General features: G+C 36.2%; 1 protein-coding gene across 1 annotated transcript; it reads right to left on the bottom strand.

The window, feature by feature from the left end:
* Positions 1 to 10,461: 10,461 nt before the first annotated feature.
* Positions 10,462 to 11,412, bottom strand: LOC145591980 (uncharacterized). Its single transcript, XM_081648455.1, has 2 exons — positions 11,173 to 11,412; positions 10,462 to 10,848 (listed from the first exon to the last, which is right to left on the bottom strand). Exons 1-2 carry the CDS (start codon positions 11,410 to 11,412, stop codon positions 10,462 to 10,464), a joined length of 627 nt encoding a protein of 208 aa, XP_081504581.1.
* Between the last annotated feature and the right edge of the window lie 9,767 nt (positions 11,413 to 21,179).

The raw sequence follows: 21,179 nt of genomic DNA on the forward strand, positions 1-21,179 counted from the left end.
TGTAGACATCTATTTTGGTCCTATGTCCCGACCGGAAGTGTTATGATAGTAAATAAAAACCATCTTTCTGTGGGATCAACGTGAAGGATACTTAAGGATTGTTGATTAAGAGTTAAACACATAAAATGACTAGCTCGACCCAATACAAAATGAACCAAAGCTAATTAAAACTAATCTTGATAAATAATTAGGCCTAACCCCAATATTAAACGTACTTTTGATGGATTTAGAGGTGCTTAGGTTAAAATTTGAGGCTGCAATAGGAAAAACCGCGCGCAACTCACAAAGTCGCGCTGGCTTGGTGTGCATAACCCAAATGGTTGTGTGTGACACTTAGCATAATCTCCTGTGCTGTGCTTGCGGAAGATTTAGAATTTCATAAAAATACTGAATAAAATCTTACCATAAAGCCACACGCAAGACAATCAGTTGCGCTATCATCAGCAGCGCATTTTAATCACTTACGTGCGCGATCTTTTGAGATGCGTGCGCCACCTCTTGTCGCAGAATGTTCAAAGCCGTAAATGCATCCATTCCCTATAAATAGGGGTCCAATACGAAGCTTTGGACACACAGAAATAACCCGAAAAGTCAGCACAAACTTTGTGAACTTATGCTCTAGTCATCCTTCTTGTCCTAAACACCTACCCCTTTTATTGTTTGTTCTTACGGTGGAGGTACCCGAACAAGAAGGAGTCCATAAGTGTTCTAAACGAAGATCTAGCAAGGAAAAGTGGTAAATTTCCGAGCACTTAGATCAATCACCTTTTTTTTTTCTTGCCTAAATAACTTTAATCAATTAATAAGTGTTGTTTGATCACTTTAAACGAACTTTTAATTAATTAATTTACACAGTATTCTTGTGTTAATTAAAGACTAGAGTTGAATATTTAATTGATTGTTTTATCACTTAAGCCAAGGCGAATCTTGTTTATTTCGTCCTTTCACGAAATTGAATAAATAAGAATAACGACTTTTGCAGTGTAATTCTTATGTGATTAAATGCACGTAAATAAAATCAACTAACTTAGTTTTACGTATCACGTTGAATATATTGTTTGGTAATGAATTGTGGAAAAGGAACAGCTAGTAGTGGCCGCATTAGGGCTAAAATAGCGATTTCTCCCTAAAAGGAACATTATTTTAGTACTGTAGATGTGTCTCCCCAAAACCAAACCCAGTGATGAATACCTTTTGCGTCGAATGATTATCGAATGAGGTGAAAGTGTGAAAGGTCAAGTGTTGCGGTTAGTTTTTAATAAATTCTTTCTTTCTGTTTTCGAAAACAACTCTATTTTATGAAAAAGCCAATCTAGTTTAGTTTGGTGTACGACAAGGGTCCAATAATAGTGTAGTTGGATGGGGCCTGCAAAGAGCTTTCCAACGATATATTATAAGCCCAATTCCGATGAATAATGAGGAAGTTATGGCCAAAATACTAAACTAGGCCCGGTTTGATCTTTACATGCGGCCCGATGATCTAGGGGAGGGCCCAATGTTAATTATTATTTCTAAAGTTATTAGAATTGATTATAGTCTTCTATAATTCTCTAGAGGGTTCTTTTAAATCCTAATAGAATTAGAATTAATAATTATATTTTTGATAAGTTTTATCTGGAATAAAATATTATTTTATGGAAAATACGATTTCAGTTTTCATACGGACTTTACAAATCGATTTTGATTCATATGTGGACTCCGTGTTGAAAGCGCGTAGAAATCCAGGCTGTCGCCACGCGACAGACCCTGTCGCCTGGCGACAAGGTCGGTTTTGCAGCGACAGAGTGGAGTTTTATTCCTTATCAAATTCTACTTATTTCCGGACTGTTTTCTTATAAATAGGGTCCTAAACCTCCGTTTTTATGGACCAATTTACAATCATTAACAATAATCAATAATCATCATCTCTCTCTAAACTCTCTCTAGCTTTTCACAAACAAAATTCCGCATCCACGAGATCTAGAAATACCTAGCCGAGTTCGAAGTTGCCTTCGCCCTAGACGTGAAAGGTTATAATTTCTGAGGGTTTGGTCCCTAATCTCTATTTCAATTATTTAATTTAATTGTTTGATTTTATATTTTCCTTGAAGTTACTAACGCGTGTATTTTGTTATTAGAAAGAGATACGAGGCATCCAAGTAAGTACTTTAATTGTTTAATTGATATTATGATATAGAAATCTCATCCTCACCCTCGAACGCATTTGACCCATAAACCTTCTTTTCAAGTCACATCTTAAGATTTTGAGGCTTTTGTTTCTTTCTTGTTTCCATTTTGGTTTTTGTTAAGCAATTGATCATTATTGGAGTATATGGTGGACAAGTTGTATGTTGGTTCTTATAAATGCAAGTTTGTATTATATATATTTTGTGAATAAAAGACAAATGCCAAGTTGAAAAAGCCGTCCATATTTAAAAGAGGCGAGGACATTGAAATAAAGTGAAAAAAAAGAGAAAATGAAATAAATGAGAAAAAGCAAAGCTAATTCAAAAAGCTTTGGCAAAATTTATAAAAATTGAAAAAATAAAAAAATTCAAAATCATTTTAATGGGAGTGGCTTTCTTCCTAAGCATTGAGGACAATGCTTCATTTTAGCTTGGGAGGAAGCGTTCTTCCGCTTTTTGTATATATGGTTGTGATTTTGGCTTTGAATAAGCTTAGGGGTGTTGGTGTTTTTGTTTGGTGATTACTTGATTATGGTGTTGAGGATTGATCACCCTTTGCTTCACAATTTAGTTATACCACAAAATTTCAAATTTTTAGCTTACCCTCACCCTTCTCGCCCTTACATTACAACCCTTCTCAAGATCTTTTGACCTTTGTGGTAGAGTTACAAGTCGGTGGAGGAAGATGTGAGTCAATCCTATAGAGCGGTATGCTTTAGTCAAGATGTCGAGTAGCCTTATATCTCTTTCTCTTTCCGGTTCCTTCGAGGAATCATTGAGATGCTTGCTAAAAGTGGATTTGAAGCTAATTGGGAGAATGTGCTAAAATGTTTTAAGATGACTTTGAGTTGCGTTTCATTATTTCTCTATGCTTAGCATATCCTATGTTTCAATTAACCTTAGATATCTTGGAACGTGCATACCATTATTGTGTAGAAAATTGTTTATTCACTTGCATTAGGTCATTTGTAAAAGTCCGTTTCATCAACTACTTGTTTGAATTTTTTTGATTTTAATTTCTTTCTATTCTTTTGCCTCATTTTACCATAAAGAGTTATGGGTCAAACTCTTAGGATACCCTTACGAGACCTCACTCGTCCTCATTGGCGACTTTGGGGTTTAAAGGCTTATTGTAGCTAAAAACAACCGTGATTCCTATGAAAGTGAGTCTTAGTGTATATTCTTATCTCTTTCTTTCTTTTTCCTTATTTGAATAAGTCTTTCATCCAAATTCTTCTTGCTTTGTTTTGCTCGAGGACGAGCAAAAGTTTAGCTTGGGGGAGTGACGAGGGGAAAAGACTAGGTCGTTGACTAATCCGCCCTAAGTCAAACTGAATTTATAAGCACTTAACAAACCTAAATACAAGTATAGAGGTATGTTAAGGGTCGAACCCAAAGGAACGGTAATGTTCAAATGCTTTCAATTTGGGCGCCTAAGCTAGCTCGAAGCCAAAGGTAAGAGGTAACACTAACAACTAACAAAACAAACAACCAAGGAAATAAAACACTAGGAATGGGGATCAACAAGTAATCAAGACAATTGCAACAACTTGGGAAGAACATGCCAATCAATAGTTGTGAAAACTAATGATAAGAGAAATCAATTGGAATCAAAGAGTTATCTCCGAATCGTTAAGCTAGATGTCTCTACGAATAACAAATTAAGAGAATCACAATCCAAAACAATCGATAATTGAAATTCCTAAATCAATTGGTCATGTCATTAGCAATTACAATGCAATCTAGCATAATTCTCAAGGCCTAATCGAATTACACACATGCAAACTTACATTAATCACTTTAATCTCATCAATTAATCAACACAATTCCTAAATTAATCACAATCAATCAATCATACAAGTTTCACCCAATTCCTAGCCAAACGACTACTCAAGAATCATCATCTATCAACAAACAATAAAGAAATCAAGAATCAACAAAATATCAAGAACAACTACACTAATCAAGATCAAACATCCAAATCAAATCAAACAAACATGAATCCAAACAAAACAATAAGATGAGAGAGTTAGAAATGCTCATTGATAATAGAGAAGATCTTCAACACAATTGTCACCCTTGTATCATCAATATCTCACATCACCGCTAAAATCTCTCACTTTCTCTCTCAACACCTACTCCTAAACTAACCCTAAATCTAGAGAGAGAAACTCTCAACTAAGCTAAAAATTATGTCTAAAACATCTATATCATTTTTTCTCTAGAAATGAAGGAAATCTATATATAGTAAAACTAACTAAGGAGAAGTTAGTTAGATGTTTTCCTATTTTTTCTCACTCCATTGTGCGGCTGCAACAAAATGGGTACGGAAAAAGGGAGGAGAGGTTGCGCGGCCGCTCCTCCTGCGCGCGCGACCGCGCCATGGGAGCAGCGGAGCCTTCCAAGTGCGGCCGAGATTGAGCCCGTAAGCTCCCGATGAGCCCCGATGAAATAGGCAGTAAATAAGAGATCTTTTGATGGGTTTGAAACCACTCTTTCATGCCCACACGGTATGAGGGCGCAACCTTGAAGAACATGCTCTTGGACTCCTTTGCTTTTGGGCTTCAAATGGAGAAACTAGGACATCTCTTTGGCTTGAAAACTCCGAGAAGAATGCACTTGAGGCTCTCGAACATCGCCAACTTCCTATAATAAAAGAAGATCAAACAAGTAAGAAGAAAATGCAAAATAAACTAAGAAAAGAAAGAAAATAGGAAAACATCTAAGGAAAATACAAAGTAAAGAAAATGAAAGCAATAAAACACGGGTTACTTCCCGAGAAAGGCTTGCTTAAGGTCAAAGCTTGACCGCTCTAGAAAATAATATTGCAACAATCGCAAGAGCTTGTCAAATGTACTACTACACATTTCATAAGAAAGAAGGTAGGCAAATGACGGGAAGAGGATGTGCAACAAGATTAGTGCACACCCATGAGGAGAGCGGTGCCAAAAGAAAGAAGAAGAATAAAAGGAAAATTCAACAAAATAAGAAAAGGAAGAAGAAGATAAAGAAAAATAAGGCAAACGCTCTCCTGAAGATATTTTTGGGACATGCAGATCATCATAGACAAGAGGGTTCCCAATAGGCTTATGGACAAAAGAAGGGAGGGATATAGGAGTGTAGGGGATATGGTTAAATTTCCTTGAAAAAGGGACATGAGAAAAGGGGATAGGGGTAATGGTCTCACAAATGAACTTTCTCTCACCACCATGCCTCAAATCACCAATAAGAGCATGTAAATCAATCATAGAATCCTCAAAAGAACACTCATGATCTCCATCTCCCTCAAACATCCAACTTCCAAGAGGAACTACATAATCCCGTCCATCACAACAATGAACAACAACTTCCTCAACATCCTTAAAGCCCAAAATCTCAAAACCATGCATTAAAGGATGCAAATTCATTTCAAACTCATCTTTCTCCCATGAAGAATCCTCAATGAACTCATTCAAAAGGTTATGGGTTTTCTTTTGACTCTCAAAGAACTTATTAGACATAACCTCAAAGGAGTCTAAATACTCATGGATAGAAGAATCACAATCATGCATAAAAGACTTATCAAGATAGGAAGGAGGATTAAGGTTTTCGAAATTAACACTCGTTTCATTCTCAACTATTTCACCATAACTCAAATGCTCACCAAAGGGATTCTCACACTCTCTTGGTTCCTCAAAATCATTATCATCATCCTCAACACACACATTGGATTTAGAATTTTCACAAACAAGCATCAAAGATGACAATTGGCTTTCTAGCTCTCCTTTTCTTTTCAATTCTTCATTAAGAATTTCCTCACGCTCTCTAATCATCTCCAATTGGCTCCTTAAAGTTTCAATCATTTGTCTCTCCAAGGGCCTAAGATTAGGATTCATCTCCAACTCCCTCAAAGATTCATTAATTTGGCTATAAGGGATTAGAGACTCATCAAAAGAGTTTGGAGAATGAAAAGGAGAAGAGGTTTGAGGATCAAGAGTAAGAGAAGAATCCCAACCAAGGGTAGGATCATCAACATTAAAATCTTGAGCATATTCATCACAATGGGGAGTGGGGGCACAATCAAACATATGAGATTCGTTGAAGCGACTGGAATTGCAGTTGGTAATTATAGTTGAGGTATCGTGGAGGCGTACAATGGTAAGCTACAATAAAGATATTGAAGGTGAGGATAAATCCTTACCCTGTAGGGTTAACCATACCCTTTGTTTCACCCCCTTGGTTTTAGGATTTTCGTTAATTTTTGTGGCAAAGCCGCCGAAAAAATAGTGGCGTTGTTTGATATGGTTGAGCATCATTAATGGAGGATGAAAGGTTGAGAATCTTCAACGGAGGTTGAAAGGTTGAGCATCTTTAATGGAGGATGAAATTGGTTCATGAAACCCTAAGAAGATGAAAGCTTATATGGAGAAGATGAACCGGGATTCAAATTCACTATTAACCAAGCTATAGTTGACTGCCATGTCAGCAACAAACCAAAAAACATTAAAATATTGAAAGATGCTTCAATAATAACGAAAATGCCTTCATATTAATGAAGGACGTTAATATGGTATATTAACTAGGGTGCACTCCTCATATATAACAACATATATGTGAATGATATAGAAACAAACTTTAGAATTCTGACTTTCAATACTATATTAACGCAAGATTGGGTTTTTAAATACCATTAACATAATTATCTTCTTCAAATACCATCCTGATGGCCTTGAATGTTCACTCGCGCTCGGGAATATGGTGGCGTTGATGGATATGGTTAAGCATCTTCAATGGAGGATGAAAGGTTGAGCATCTTCAATGGAGGATGAAAGGTTGAGCATCTTTAATAGAGGATGAAATTTGTTCATGAAAGCTTGAGAAGATAAAAAGCTCATATGGTGAAGATGAAACGGGATTCAAATTCACCGTTAACCAAGCTATAGCTAAGTGCCATGTCAACAACAAACCAAAATATTGAAAGATGCTTCAATAATAACGAAAATGCCTTCATATTAACGAGGGACGTTAATATGGTATAGTAACTGGGGTGTGCTCCTCATATATAACAGCATATATGTGAATGATCTAGAAACAAACTTAAGAATTCTGACTTTGAATACTATATGAAAGCAAGATTGGGTTTTTAAATACCATTAAAATAATTATCTCCTCCAAATACCATCTTGATATCCTTGAATGTCCACTCACGCTCGGAGAAGCTACTTGGTTCGCTTGCTGACTAGAATTAAGGTTGTTGAAGGTTCGCTTGTCAATTTTAATATAGGTCACTTTAACTCTTATTAGGGGTAGAAAGAGAAAATTTAATACCCCGAAAACTCCCTTATTTTAAAATACTCTTTTTACTCCAATTAAAAATATTTTAAGGAAATATCCAAAATATTACCGCCACCGTGATAACAGCTAAGGCTATTTTTCAAAGTCACACAGTTGAAGTCTAAATTAAAAACCAACTTTCAAAATAAAACTTGAGTTCACAAAATAGAAATAATTACATCAAAAGTTGGAACCAATCCATACATGGCCCTTTTAAAAATCCAACTTAAAATAAACACATCAAGGTTAGTCCAAAATAAATAACTAAAATTTATAAAACTAGGAAAGCATAACAAATAACTCTCAGCACTCGTTCCCATCATGCTCTTCATGCTTCAAGTACATGTCACTTCCCCTTTATTTCAACCCTCTACTCATCATATAAATGGGTCATCGTAGGGTCAACAAAAGGAAAGACAACCCCAAACATAAAGTACGAATCAGCAAAAGCTGAGTACCTATGCACCACACTAACATGAATATCCTATTAATAAGAATAATAATAAAACATGTTTGCCATACAATCACACTCAACTTACCTTTGACTCATAAATAGCAATATTAGTTATTAAATAATAGCATTGGATTATGCATCGAACGGGTTTCCTTTCTTAAAAATAGAGCCCATTAAAAATAGAGCTTCCAATCAAGGAGCTACCCCAATTGGCACCTACAATGTCAGACCTTGGTGAAAGAATTCCAGCGCATAAATAATAATAAAAGAATGTATAGCGTCATGTACCCTTGTAGAAGCTATGGTTAAATATAAAACCCCATAACTCCCCCTATATGTTCATACTCAAGGTATATACGTTCCAAGAGTTTTGATGCGTATCCTCTTACACTTTACGTGATTTACCAATTTAACATGTGCATACTCCAACCAATCAATCAAGAATAAACATAACAATAATCAACACATACTTCCAATTAATTCTTGAATTAATTAGTGAGCACATACTGTTTATTTTAATTAAGGTTCCTTGCCTAGTTTTGTGCACAAAATTGTACGATTACTACCTTGGTGCATAGAATGCACTACTAAACTTCCTTGACTCTATCTCAACTTACATGAGTTAGTACATAAATAAACTAACTTCTTTGACTCAACACCAATAATAAATGGGTGAGAATTAAATTCATGAATCATGTTCAATAATTCAAATTATAGCATTTTTAAACATACATAAGCCTTGCTTATTAATTTCATGCTTCCTTGATACTAAAAAATAAAACATACTTCCATGATTCACATATATTCAACTGGTATTATGTTTCAAATATCATATTCACATGCTTGCATAATAATTCATGTTTAACCAACATCAATTCCAAGCATATAATCAACCAAACATGCTACTAATTCATCACTTCAGTCATAATTCACAATCCTAGCATGATGCTACGTATACACAAATATTCTTGTGCACATATGTAACTTGAATAACGCCTTAAATCGGCCACACTCGCTAGAAATCACCTAGCTCAAAACTTCCTACAATTAAAAATGCATAACTATAATCAATCCACCATTCTCACAAATTTCAAGCAACTATAGTACTATTTAAACCATACTAATCAACCCCTTTTAATGACAATAAAGCCATAAAACCTTTTTTTTAAGTGGGTACTTCAAATCCTTTCAAAAAGACTTAATTTTCATGACTTAAATAAAATTTCAACATACTTATTTAGTATAAAACATCAATTTTAGACTAGGAAATCATATATAAATCATTAAAACTTTTATTAAACTCCAACATTAAAGTTGTGTGTATAATTAAACTCCAACATTAAATTGAAGGCTTTAAACACATCAAAAACACCATTAGACCATGAATTAATCAATAACAACAACCTAGCCTCAATCCCTAACCAATTTTACAATATCCCCAATTTCTAGGGTTTATAAATTGGGATTTTATTAATGAAAATCTGAAATTTATATTAATAAATTCGCAACATCAAAATCCCAAAATCAATAACAAAACATGATAAAAATCATGCCTTCAAAAAATAAATCAATAGAATTAATTTTACGATTAAAAGAAGGTTTATATATATATATATATATATATATATATATATATATATATATATATATATATATATATAGACAAACTGAAAAGAGAGAGAGGATGAGGAGAAAGGGAGGCACCGGCCGGCTAGGCTACCGGCGCTGCTCCTTTCGCTGGTGGTGCTGGCCGCACAAGAGGAGGAAAAAGGAGGGAGAAAGTGCGTGGAAAAATAGGGGAAAAAGAAGAAGAAAAAGAAAGGAAAAATAAGGAGAAAAAGGAGAGAGAAAATAAAGAGAGAACCTTTGAATTTTTTGTGAAATCTGACAATTATGAAACTTGTGTGGAAAAATCTTGAGGTTTTAAGGTATTTATACTTTCCTTTCTAAAATAAAACTCATATTTACAACTTTACCGTTACTAATTCCTACTCCCCTTCAAATTCTCACTTAGGCCAACTTATTTGGCTGCTAAATTCGAATAAGTTGGTCCACTCATTTAAATAGGATTGACCCAATTAAAAATACTTTTGTTGCCTCACTTCATGATCCATTTAATTTATACACACTTACCATTTATTTAAATAAATAATATTTTTTTAAAATGAAATAAATTATTTTAATAAATAAAATAATTAATTTATATATATATAAATATAATAAAAATACGGAGTATTAGTCTACCCCCTTAGACGAAGTTTCGTCCTCGAAACTTGAGCATGAATATCATAGAACTTTATTCAAAACTTATTTAAAATCATACTTTTTACCCACTTCATAAAAAACTTTTCTTAATACTTATAGTTGATGTACATTTTGTAACCTTTCTTGATCTTTTACATTCTAAACTTTGTATAAAATTGTGCAAGATACACTAAAATGCACAAATATGCTTGAAAATAGGGTAAAAAGCGCGAAATTCTACCTCATTATACCCCCCTTACAGAAAAAGAGTTACGTCCCCGTAACTCAACTATCCTCAAACAATTCATGGTACTTTTTTCTCATCTCATCCTCAGCTTCCCAAGTCGCTTCCTCAGTCTCTTGGTTTGACCACAAAACCTTTACTATCTTGACATCTTTCTTGCGTGTACTACGCACTTTACGATCAAGGATCTTTATAGGTCTTTCTTCATAAGTTAGGCTTTGGTCTAGTTCTATAGTCTCAGGATGAAGGACATGCGACTTGTCCAGGATATACCTTCTCAGTTGAGAGATATGAAACATATCGTGCACTTTGCTAAGGTCCATAGGTAATGCTAACCTATAGGCAACCTTTCCTATGCATTGCAAAATCTCATATGGTCCAATGTACTTTGGACTCAACCTCCCTTTCTTTCCAAAACTCATAACTCCCTTCATTGGTGAAACCTTAAGTAAGACAATATCACTAACTTGGAACTCGTCTTCTCTACACTTTAAATCTGCGTAACTCTTTTGTCGATCCTAGGCAACTTAGATCTTAGTTTGTATTTCTCTTACTTGCTTTTTGTTTATTCTATCAATTCAGGACCTAAAATTATTGTCTCACTAATGTCACTCAAAACATAGTGGACTTCTACACTTCATTCCATACAAGGCCTCAAATGGTTCCATGCCAATGCTTGCATGGTAACTATTATTGTAAGAGAATTCTACCAAGTCTAAACTATCTTCCCATCCATCTTGGTAGTCTCATACACAAGATCGTAGTATATCCTCTAAGGTTTGCATAGTTCTCTCTACTTGCCCATCCGTTGCAGGGTGAAATGTTGTACACATCTTCAATGTCGTACCAAAGTTTTCCTGGACGATTTTCAAGAATTTCGAAAGAAACCTATAATCCTTATCAGATACGATATCCTTAGGAACTCCATGTAGCCTCACAACGTTCTTAATGTAAGCCTTTGCAAGTTGTTCCATTTTCCAAGTCTCTTTCATTGTATAAACACGGCTGATTTTGTAAGTCTATCTACAACAACCCAGATGGTATCATTCCCATTCCTAGACTTAGGTAAACTAGTGACAAAATCCATCGAGATACAATCCCACTTCCAAGCCGGGATCTCAAGTGGTTGCACTGTTCCTTGAGGTCTCTTATGCTTTATCTTAACTTTCTGACGGGTTAGACACTTAGCTACAAATTCTTCTACTTCCTTCTTCATCTTAGGCCACCAATACACCTTTTTCAAGTCTTTGTAAAGCTTATCCCCTCCTAGATGTATTGAATATGGTGTATTATGTCCCTCTTCCATCAAGTTTTTCTTTCACTCCTCACATTTCTATGGTACACACCACCTTGCCTTAAATCAAATACAACCATCATCATGGATTTTGAAATTAGTCGCCTTTCCTTACTTAATTTTCTCCCTTATGCGATCTAATTTCACATCCCCTACTTGATTATCCTTAATCTCATCCAATATCATTCGTTTGATACTCAAATTACTAAGCATCACTTCCAATGTTCCATGTGTTGGGTTTCGAAAAGTCTGACTTTCTGCGGAACTAAACCCGACTCCAAGACCCACTCACAATTAATATAACTAAAAGACCTAAATAACAAGATAAAGTGAAAAGACCATCTTACCCTTGATGCATGCTTCGCTTGTCACAACGAGCTCTTACTTCGAAAGTCGAGTCTCGCAATCGTGTAGACCTCCAACAATAGTCCACCCAAAACAACGACCCGAACGGTCTCTAACTCGGAGTTTAGCCGAGTACGGACCAAAAACAACTACTCGAGTTTTATGTGAACTTAAAGGTTTTCTCACTATTATGGAGATGCCCTTTTGAGTTCCAACTCAAGTGAAATTCTGAAATCCCAATACATGGGTATTTATAGAGAATTCTCACAAGACAGTTGGTAAAAATCATTTTTTTCATTTTATTTTTAATTCAAAAACAAAAGAAAAATAGCAAAGCAATTATTAATCAACAAATGGCAACAAGGAGGGAGAGGACCACAAGGGGTGGGGGGGCCAAAGCTTTGCCCCCCAAGCATCCCCAAACCGCCACACTCATGTCCATCTAGTGCCACACACATGGACCTACGTGGCGCCAAGCCTTGGGCACTAAGGCGCGCCCAGCTGGCGACCTTATGCTTGGCTGGGCCTGCCCGTGTGCCTTTGTACGGGCTGCTCGATGCCTCGGCCCAGCAAGCGACGCACACTTGCGGGCTGCTGGCTTTGGCCTGCTGCTAGCATGCTAGCGCATTACTAGCTACTAGCTGCTTCGCGTGCTAGCACGCATGCTAGCACAGCTAGCATTGGCGTGCTAGCATGCCGCGCCACGCACCAGCCAGCACTGCTAGCATGTTCGGCTCGGTGCGGCGCAAATTCTAGCTGCTATGCTAGCGCCATTTGCCCCTAGCACTCGGTTTGCTCGGGGCATCCCGATACTAGGTGTATTTTGTTAATTGTTGATTAATTAATTGATTTTTACCGTCTCGTCTTTTATTTTTTCGACTCGACTTGTGACGCTCGGTCTCGACGCTCCTATCTCGATTTCCGACGTTTATGTTCATAATACTCGTACAACTCATTAATTCCTTCCGGATTAATTCGTCGTGTTGGATCATTAGTTTCTTGGGTGTGACCCGAAGGGTTCAGTTAAGATTAAGATGTAATATTAATTAAATATCTAGCTCATAATCATTAAAATATTTCTATCCATCTACGTTGCCTCATGTTCAAGGTTGATTGTGTGAAAAGGTATTTTAAACTTTTGTGGTATGTGAATATCCTACATTTCACACCATATAAATAGTGTCTCCATATTTTCAATGCAAATGCTACAGCAGCAAGTTCTAAATCATGTGTAAGGTAATCACCCTCATGTTTCTTCAATTGTCTTGATGCATACGGAATCACCTTTCCATGTTGCATCAAAACACATCTTAGCCCATTCTTAGATGCATCACTATACACATCATAAGAACCACTTCCATCAGGCAAGGTCAACACATGTGTCATTGTCAAACTATTTTTCAAAGCTTGAAATGCTTCCTCACACTTATCACATCAAATTAACTTAGATTCTTTCTTCATCAATGATCTCATAGGTTTAGCTATTTTCAAGAAATCCTTCACAAATTGCCTATAATATCTTGCTAAGTAAAGAAAACTTTAAATATCCGACACATTCTTAGGTGTAGGCCACTCTTTTACTACTTCAATCTTTGCAGGATCTACCTCCACTCCATCCATGGATATAAAATATCCCAAAAATGCTACGTTCGCCAACCAAACTCACACATCAAGAATTTGGCATACAACTGGTTTGTCCTTAATGTAGCTAACACTAACCTCAGATGCTCTGCATGGTCCTCTTTATTTATGGAATAAACCAAAATATCATAAATAAATACTACCACAAATTGGTCTAAGAATGGTTGAAACACTCTATTCATCAAGTCCATAAAAATTGCAGGTGCATTTGTTAACCCAAAAGGAATTACTGTAAACTCATAGTATTCATATCTTGTCCTAAATGCCATTTTCGGAATGTCCTCTTCCGCAAATCGCAGTTGATGATACCCTGATCTCATATCAATCTTAGAAAATACTGTCGTAACCTTTCAATTGGTCAAACAAGTCATATATCCTAAGCCAAGGATATTTCTTCTTGATGGTTACCTTGTTCAACTCCCTATAATTGATGCATAGCTTCATGCTACCATCTTTCTTCTTCACAAATAAATACAGTTGCTCCCCATGGTGATGCACTTGGACGAATATATCACTTTGATGAGCGTTATTTATGGAGCTCAAAAGAATAAGATTTAGGTCCTTTTTCTATTTTTTCTTTCATTATTTTCATATAATTTTCTTAGTTTTCTTTTATTTTCCTTCTTAATAACTCTTTTCGGTTTTCAATTTGTTTTTATGAGTTTTTCATATTTTTAGTTCTTAATTCATAGTCTTAGTTTATTTTTATTTTGTTTTGTTTTCTCCCTTATTTTTATTTGTGTTTTGTAGGTGAACTTTAAAAGTTTAAGTTGTCGCGCTCTCGTGATTGCGCTCTCATTGATTTTGGTGATGAACAAGCCCATTTTGCACAGTTAGGGGCTTCCTTGCTCGTCAGCATCACACCAGCTTGATGTTCGAGAGCAAAGACGAGCCGCACTGTAACTCACCACCAAAGAAGTCCCTGTTGCAGCATCAAACACCGACCAGCCACAACCACCAACTCAGTCCCGCAACACCCAAAATAGTCCACCAAACAACCATCGTTCCCACGCACCAGCCAACACCAAGTCATCCTATAAAACCACCACCTTTCGTACCTCCAACACACCGTATTACCAGCTCCCCTGCTCCCGCAATGATCATCAAATCTTCCACCAATTGCACCTCCATAGCCACCAATCCGCAACCTATGCACAGGCGTTTTCCACCAGCCCACTCATCTACGATTACCTCCCTGCTCCAGCCACCATTCTCCACCGCAACAACTGCAACTATCAGCCTAATACCCTCTGATGTTCGCGCGAAGACCCTTTGATGCGTGCGCACAAGCTGGGTGTAGATTTGGCCCAATTGATCTTGATTAATTTGATGATCGAACGGCTGTGATGTGAATGATTAGTGATGTGAGAAGTAGGGGATAATTCCCAAATGAAGAGCCGCGAAAATCGAAAGCCATTGATTTCTGATTTCGATTCTTTTTATTTTCCTTTTATTTTCTATTTTCTTTTTACTTTCTTTTGGTTTTCTTATTTATTTTATTTTCATTTCCTTTTCTTTTATTTTCATTTATCTTTTATTTTTCTTTTATCCTTGTAAATATGAAAACCCATTTTGGGGTAAAATTAGGAGAACAATTTTAATCCAATTTTAGATCTCATTTTTTTATCTTAGTTTGAGTGTTTCTCTCTCTAGATCTAGGGTTAGTTTTAAGAGTAGGTTTAGAGAGAAAAAGTGAGGGATTTCATTAAGGATTTGAGAGATGATAGATTCAAGGTGACAATTGTATTGAAGATCTCCATAACCAATCAATGAGGATTTCTAACTCTATCTCATTTTATTGCTTTAATTAATTTCATGTTTGTTTGGTTTGATTTTGATGTTAGATCTTGATTAGTGTAATTGTTGTTCATATTTTGTTGATTCTTGATTTCTTTAGTTGTTGATTAGATGATGGTTCTTGAGTAGTTGTTTGGCTAGGGATTGGGTGAAACTTGTATGATTATTTAATTGTGATTAATTAGGGAATTATGTTGATTGAATGTTGAGATTAAAGTGATTAACCTAAGTTTGCATGTGTGTAACTTGATTAGGCCTTGAGAATTATGCTAGATTGCATTGTAATTTCTAATGACACGACCCGTTGATTTAGGAATTGCAATTGTCGATTGATTTGGATTGTGATTTTTTTAGTTTGTTATTTGTAAAGACTATTAGCTTAACGATTAGGAGATAACTCTTTGATTCCAATTGATAGCTCTTATCATTAATCTTCACAACCATTGATTGGCATGTTCTTCCCAAGTTGTTGCAATTGTCATGATTACTTGTTGATCCCCATTCCCTAGTACTTCTTTAGTTTGGTTCTTGGTTTAGGTAGTTAATTAGTGTTACCTTTCACCTTTGACATTGACCTAGCTTAGGCGTTAATTGGAAATACTTGAACATAACCGTTCCTAGTGGTTCGACCCTTGACTTACCACTATACTCGTATTTAGGTTTGTTAAGTGATTATAAATTTGTTTGGCCTTAGGGAGGATTAGATAACGACCTACTTTTCCCTACGTCACCCTTCTCCAAAAAATCTTGTAATTGGTTCTTCAACTCACTCGTCTCGGCAGGTGCCATCCTGTATGGTGCCTTAGAGACAGGTGTTGTTCCAAGTACTAAGTCTATGATAAAGTCTATAGCTCTCTTGGGTTGCATCCCTTGAATATCTTCTGGAAACACATCTAAAAACTCCTTTACCACCTCAATATCCTCAGATTTAAACGGTTCCTTATTCTCCAAGTTTCTCACACTACAAAAATAGATTGGGTTACCTTTATTTATTAGTTTTGCCACTTTTAGCATAGAAATGATCTTAGTAGGCCTAGGTTTTCCATGTCTCAAATGGGTTACAAGCTCTCCCTGAGTCGTTTTAAGATGGATTTTATATGAGTGACATCGTATTTCAGCACTATAGCGACATAACCAATCCATTCCCAAAATTATGTCAAGGTCTCCTAATTCAAATTCAATTAGGTTGGATAAGAATTCCCAACCCTTAATATTTATAGGCACATCTTTATAGACCCTAGTACAATGAACTACACCCCTAGTTGGAAGTTTTATAGGAATATTTATATCATCTATAGTTTTGTAAGTACAGCTTTAGAAATGAAAGAGTATGTTGCAACAAAATCAAACAAAACTTTAACAGGAACTGAGTTTATAGAAAATGTACTAGTGATAACATTTGTCACCGCCTCGGCCTCTCGCGAACCCATCACATTATGCTTCCCTGGTGTTCCACCCTTGACTTGTGTGTTACCTCCATTGGTGTTCTTATTTCCATTCTGAAACTACTCTCCCTTATTCACCTGATTCCTGTTGTTACCCTGACCACCTTTTTGCTGATTCCAGTTTTGTCCATTACCCCTAAGTTGATTCTCTCCCTAATTTCCCTTGGTCTTAGAAAAACACTCATATGCCCTGTGCCCTTGCTTAATTGCACAAGTGACTAAGTTACCTTCCCAATCTCTCTCTGGGTGGTTATTAGAACATCTCTTGCAGTAGTATACTCTTTGGTTACGATCTCTAGGTTGGTTACTATTTCCCTTAGGAAACTTTAACCCACCTTGGTTTTTCCTATTGTTTTGGAAGTTATTACCTTGGTGGTTATTAAACTTCTGCCTCTTAAAGTTATTCTGGTTCCCAAATGGTCCAAAACTAGTCATAGGATCCTTTCTTTCCTCCTTAGCTTCCAACTCAGCCTTTTCGGCTTTCTCTTTCAACTTTAATGCATGTAAATGCGCTGCCCTACCATATAACTCATCTAAATCGATAAACACTTGTCCTGAGAACTTCCCTTGGAAAGAAAGAGGCAATCCTCTCTCAAATCTTCTAGCTTTCTGCCTTTCAGTAGCCACAATATCCTCACGATAAACTTAGTGTAAAACTCAGTCACCGACATATTTCCCATATTGAGTTCCAAGAACTCATCAACTGCTTCTACAAGAACATAGGGTAAAACTTATCCCTCACTTGCTCTTTGAACACATTTCATCCAAAGTTAGGTAAATCTCTCACAGTCTGCTCATTACTTTGCCACCATAAATCTACCTCACCCCTTAGGTAGTAAGCTGCACTACTCACTTTGGACTCATTAGGACATGCTATTACCACAAATAACTTATCAATTGCTCTTAACCAGTTCTCAAGGACAGTTGGGTCATGTTTTTCTTGATAGGTAGAATGTTTTCTTTGGGCTATCTTCTTTAATAACTCCCCAGTAGGATCAATATTATTATTGTTATTCCTCTCAGCTAGCTGTTGAGCTACAACAACTAATTGCCTTACTAGTTCATTCAGATCATTGTTGTTGCTGTTTCTTCCTGCAATCCTAAATCTCTTGAATAATGAAATGACTACTATTAGGTAGGTCACAACTTTGTTGCAGTTAAGCAATAACTATACTACTTGAATTCAAGCATACAAGCAATCATTTTGAATTATAGTAGAAGCAACTACTCAATTCTTCTCCTAATAATTCAACACATTTTATTGGTTGTTATGAAACCATTTCACTTAAATAAGCACATCAAAAAAATATTTTTGAGTCATTTTCCTTGGTACCATTTACAGAAAGCAATAAATAAAAATTAATGTTTGATAAGCTCATGTAAACAGAAAGGAATGATTTGAAAAGAAATCATAATACTTTTATTGAAATATGAAAAAAAAAGGTTTAAAACATCCAAATGTAGCTATGCTACTTATTACTCACACAACTTTATTAAACTATAACTATGAATAAAGAATAGATTCACAAAACGCTAAAGGAAAAGTTAATCTATAATCTTCAAATATTGACATTATCTATCTTGTCTTTGATGTCTTTATACTTCCTTTGATTATACTCAGGATCACTCCCATTATCACTATCATTGCCATCATCATCATCATCTTCCTCAGACTCATCGGTTTCTATGTTAACAATCACAGGTGGATAGGGAGGATTTGGATCAGGAATAACTTCACATGAAGATTCTCCATACTCACTATCCAGCTCCATAAATTCACCTTAACTCTCATAACTCTGCTCAGGTTCTGATTCAGACATGGGATAATCATTTTCTGAAGAGTAATAGGGCGCATAATTGTGTGGAATTGGTTCACCAAAATCATGGCAAGGAGGAGGTTGAGAAGCATATTGAGGGTTAAGTTGGATAAATTCCTTGTAAGAAATGTAACGGTATAAATATCTCCAATCTGCTCCCCACTGACCATTAGAATCCTTATACTTGGTATAGTTAGCTACACCATTAGGCAAGTGAAAATCACAAAATCAACTCTTAATAGCCTCATAAGGTGGATAATCAGGCAAACAGTGAAAATTCATGGCTGAGACATAATTAGGTTGGTCTAGGTGACACTTGTTTTAGGGATTATTTGGATAACCTGAAGGGGGGGTATGGATTCCCTCAGGACACAGATCTGGAATACTACACTTGTTCGACCTGAACACCTGCAAAACAACGGAACTCCGGTTTACCAGGGATCCGCCTCCGACGATCAAGGTAGTGACTTGAAAACGGAATTTTAGAGACAGAAAGTAGAGAGAAATGAGAGCATATTTTTGCGCAAAGTGCCTTTGGGAATTGTCTGTTGTTTTTTTCCATCATGAAATGATGAGGTATTTATAGGGAAGTGGGAGATCATGCTCCTAGGGTTTCATAACATAGGAAGAACGACTGCCCTATACGTGGTTGACACGGGCATGTTTTCTAATATCTCTCTTTAAGCCACGTGTCTTGCTCTTATTGGCCCTTTTTTATCTAAGCAGGATACCACATGTTGGCTTATAATTGGGCCACTTGTTGGCCTCTCATTTGTCTATAGAAGGGGGTAAAAATACCCCTAAACATAAGCCCCTCGAGAAGGGTAATTTCTCTTCTCAAGAGGAATTATACCTCTCGAAAATGACTTTATTACTTCTTTGAATTCAGCATCATGTCTAGTTCAATTAAAAAGGTTTGATTAACTTGGAAAATTTTTATACCTTGGCCGGTATAATATTTTCTATGTTAACCAATCATAATAATGATTGCCCTTGAATTAGACTTATGCCGATCATTATACTTTTAAGCCCCATTTTGATTGTCTCACGAGTAATGGGTTACTTAAAATACCTTCTTACAAGGTTTGATTGGCTATTAAGCTTTTTTCAATTCCTCTTATTCATTGGAATGAGGTTTGCCCTATTTTGGTCTATCCCTTTTAAGGATTATTTTTTGACCTAAGGCTTGTTGAAAGATATTATCATTTAGACAACTCTCTCTTTATTTAATAGCCAATTAGGCTTAGATGCTTCTTTTGCATTCATTCGGTATTTGGTCTAGTCTAGAAGGTTTCAATTAACTTAGACCAGGCAAATGCCGAGAAACATTTAACATTTTTCGTGGGGCTTTGCTTCGTGTCTGTGCCGAATCAGATATAGCACTTACCGAGATTCTTAGTCTCGTCTCTATGCCACATGGGATGAATTTTCCTTTGTCTTTTCTAGACATCCAACGATGTTTTAGTCATTTGGATTAACCTTTGAGAGGTCAATTGACACTATCTTTTTGTCCCTCTTAATAACTTCAAGTTCTTATTAATGAGAAGTTTCATCCTCTACCCTTGTCGCTGATGACACAATCGGGCTCAGACTTAGTTGGGCGAAAGATGACCACCTGTCACTTCTTACCCTTGCCTTCGGAATTCTATTTGGCGCATAGGCTTAGAATTCCTGCACTTTGGAGTACCTTTGAGATTTCTATTTGACATTTCTACCACCTAGAATCCTTGTACTTTGGGAGTTTAAGCTATACAATGTGTTTTTCCGAGTAAATCTTTGAGATTATACTCGGTGTTTTACTATCGTATTGGAAATTATACTTGGAAATGTTGTCGTATGTATCTTCTATCTCGGCTTAATCCTTTCATAGGAGCTCGGCACATGTGCCGTTTTGCTCTTTTTTATGACAAGTCTTTCTCGGTCTTAGAAGGGTGTTGTATGAACAGCTCAACCTCTTCTAGAGTCCTTGTACTTGTTCAGATGAAGGAGCCATTCAATATACGCTTGGACTATATAAAGATTTGTATATAGCCCTATTGAGGAAGGCTTATTCGAAGGTATTAATACGTTTTACATTTGTTGGGTCGTAGCCTTGTACTGACGGATCTTTGTCCTTATTTTCATGAAGTGTCTACTCAATAAGGAACGTTTGGACCTTAGTCTTTCCTTATTGACCAAATGGGGTGGCTTATCTTTCAAAGACTTGAATAAAATGTGACGGCTAGCATTTGGTATAGTAATTAGGCCGTTCAAAAACTAGAAGGAGCTTCCCTATCTTATCTTTGATAAGCTTTCTTTGATCTTCGATTATCGACTAGATTATATTGTAACAATACATAACCTTGAAGCTCTCTTGCGAGCAATGAATGCTTGCGTAGATGGTCGGAAACTTAGTACGCATATTGCATTCATTGAGGGCC

Source organism: Chenopodium album, chromosome 18 (genome assembly GCF_948465745.1).
Source record: "Chenopodium album chromosome 18, dcCheAlbu1.1, whole genome shotgun sequence".
Lineage (NCBI taxonomy): Eukaryota > Viridiplantae > Streptophyta > Magnoliopsida > Caryophyllales > Amaranthaceae > Chenopodium > Chenopodium album.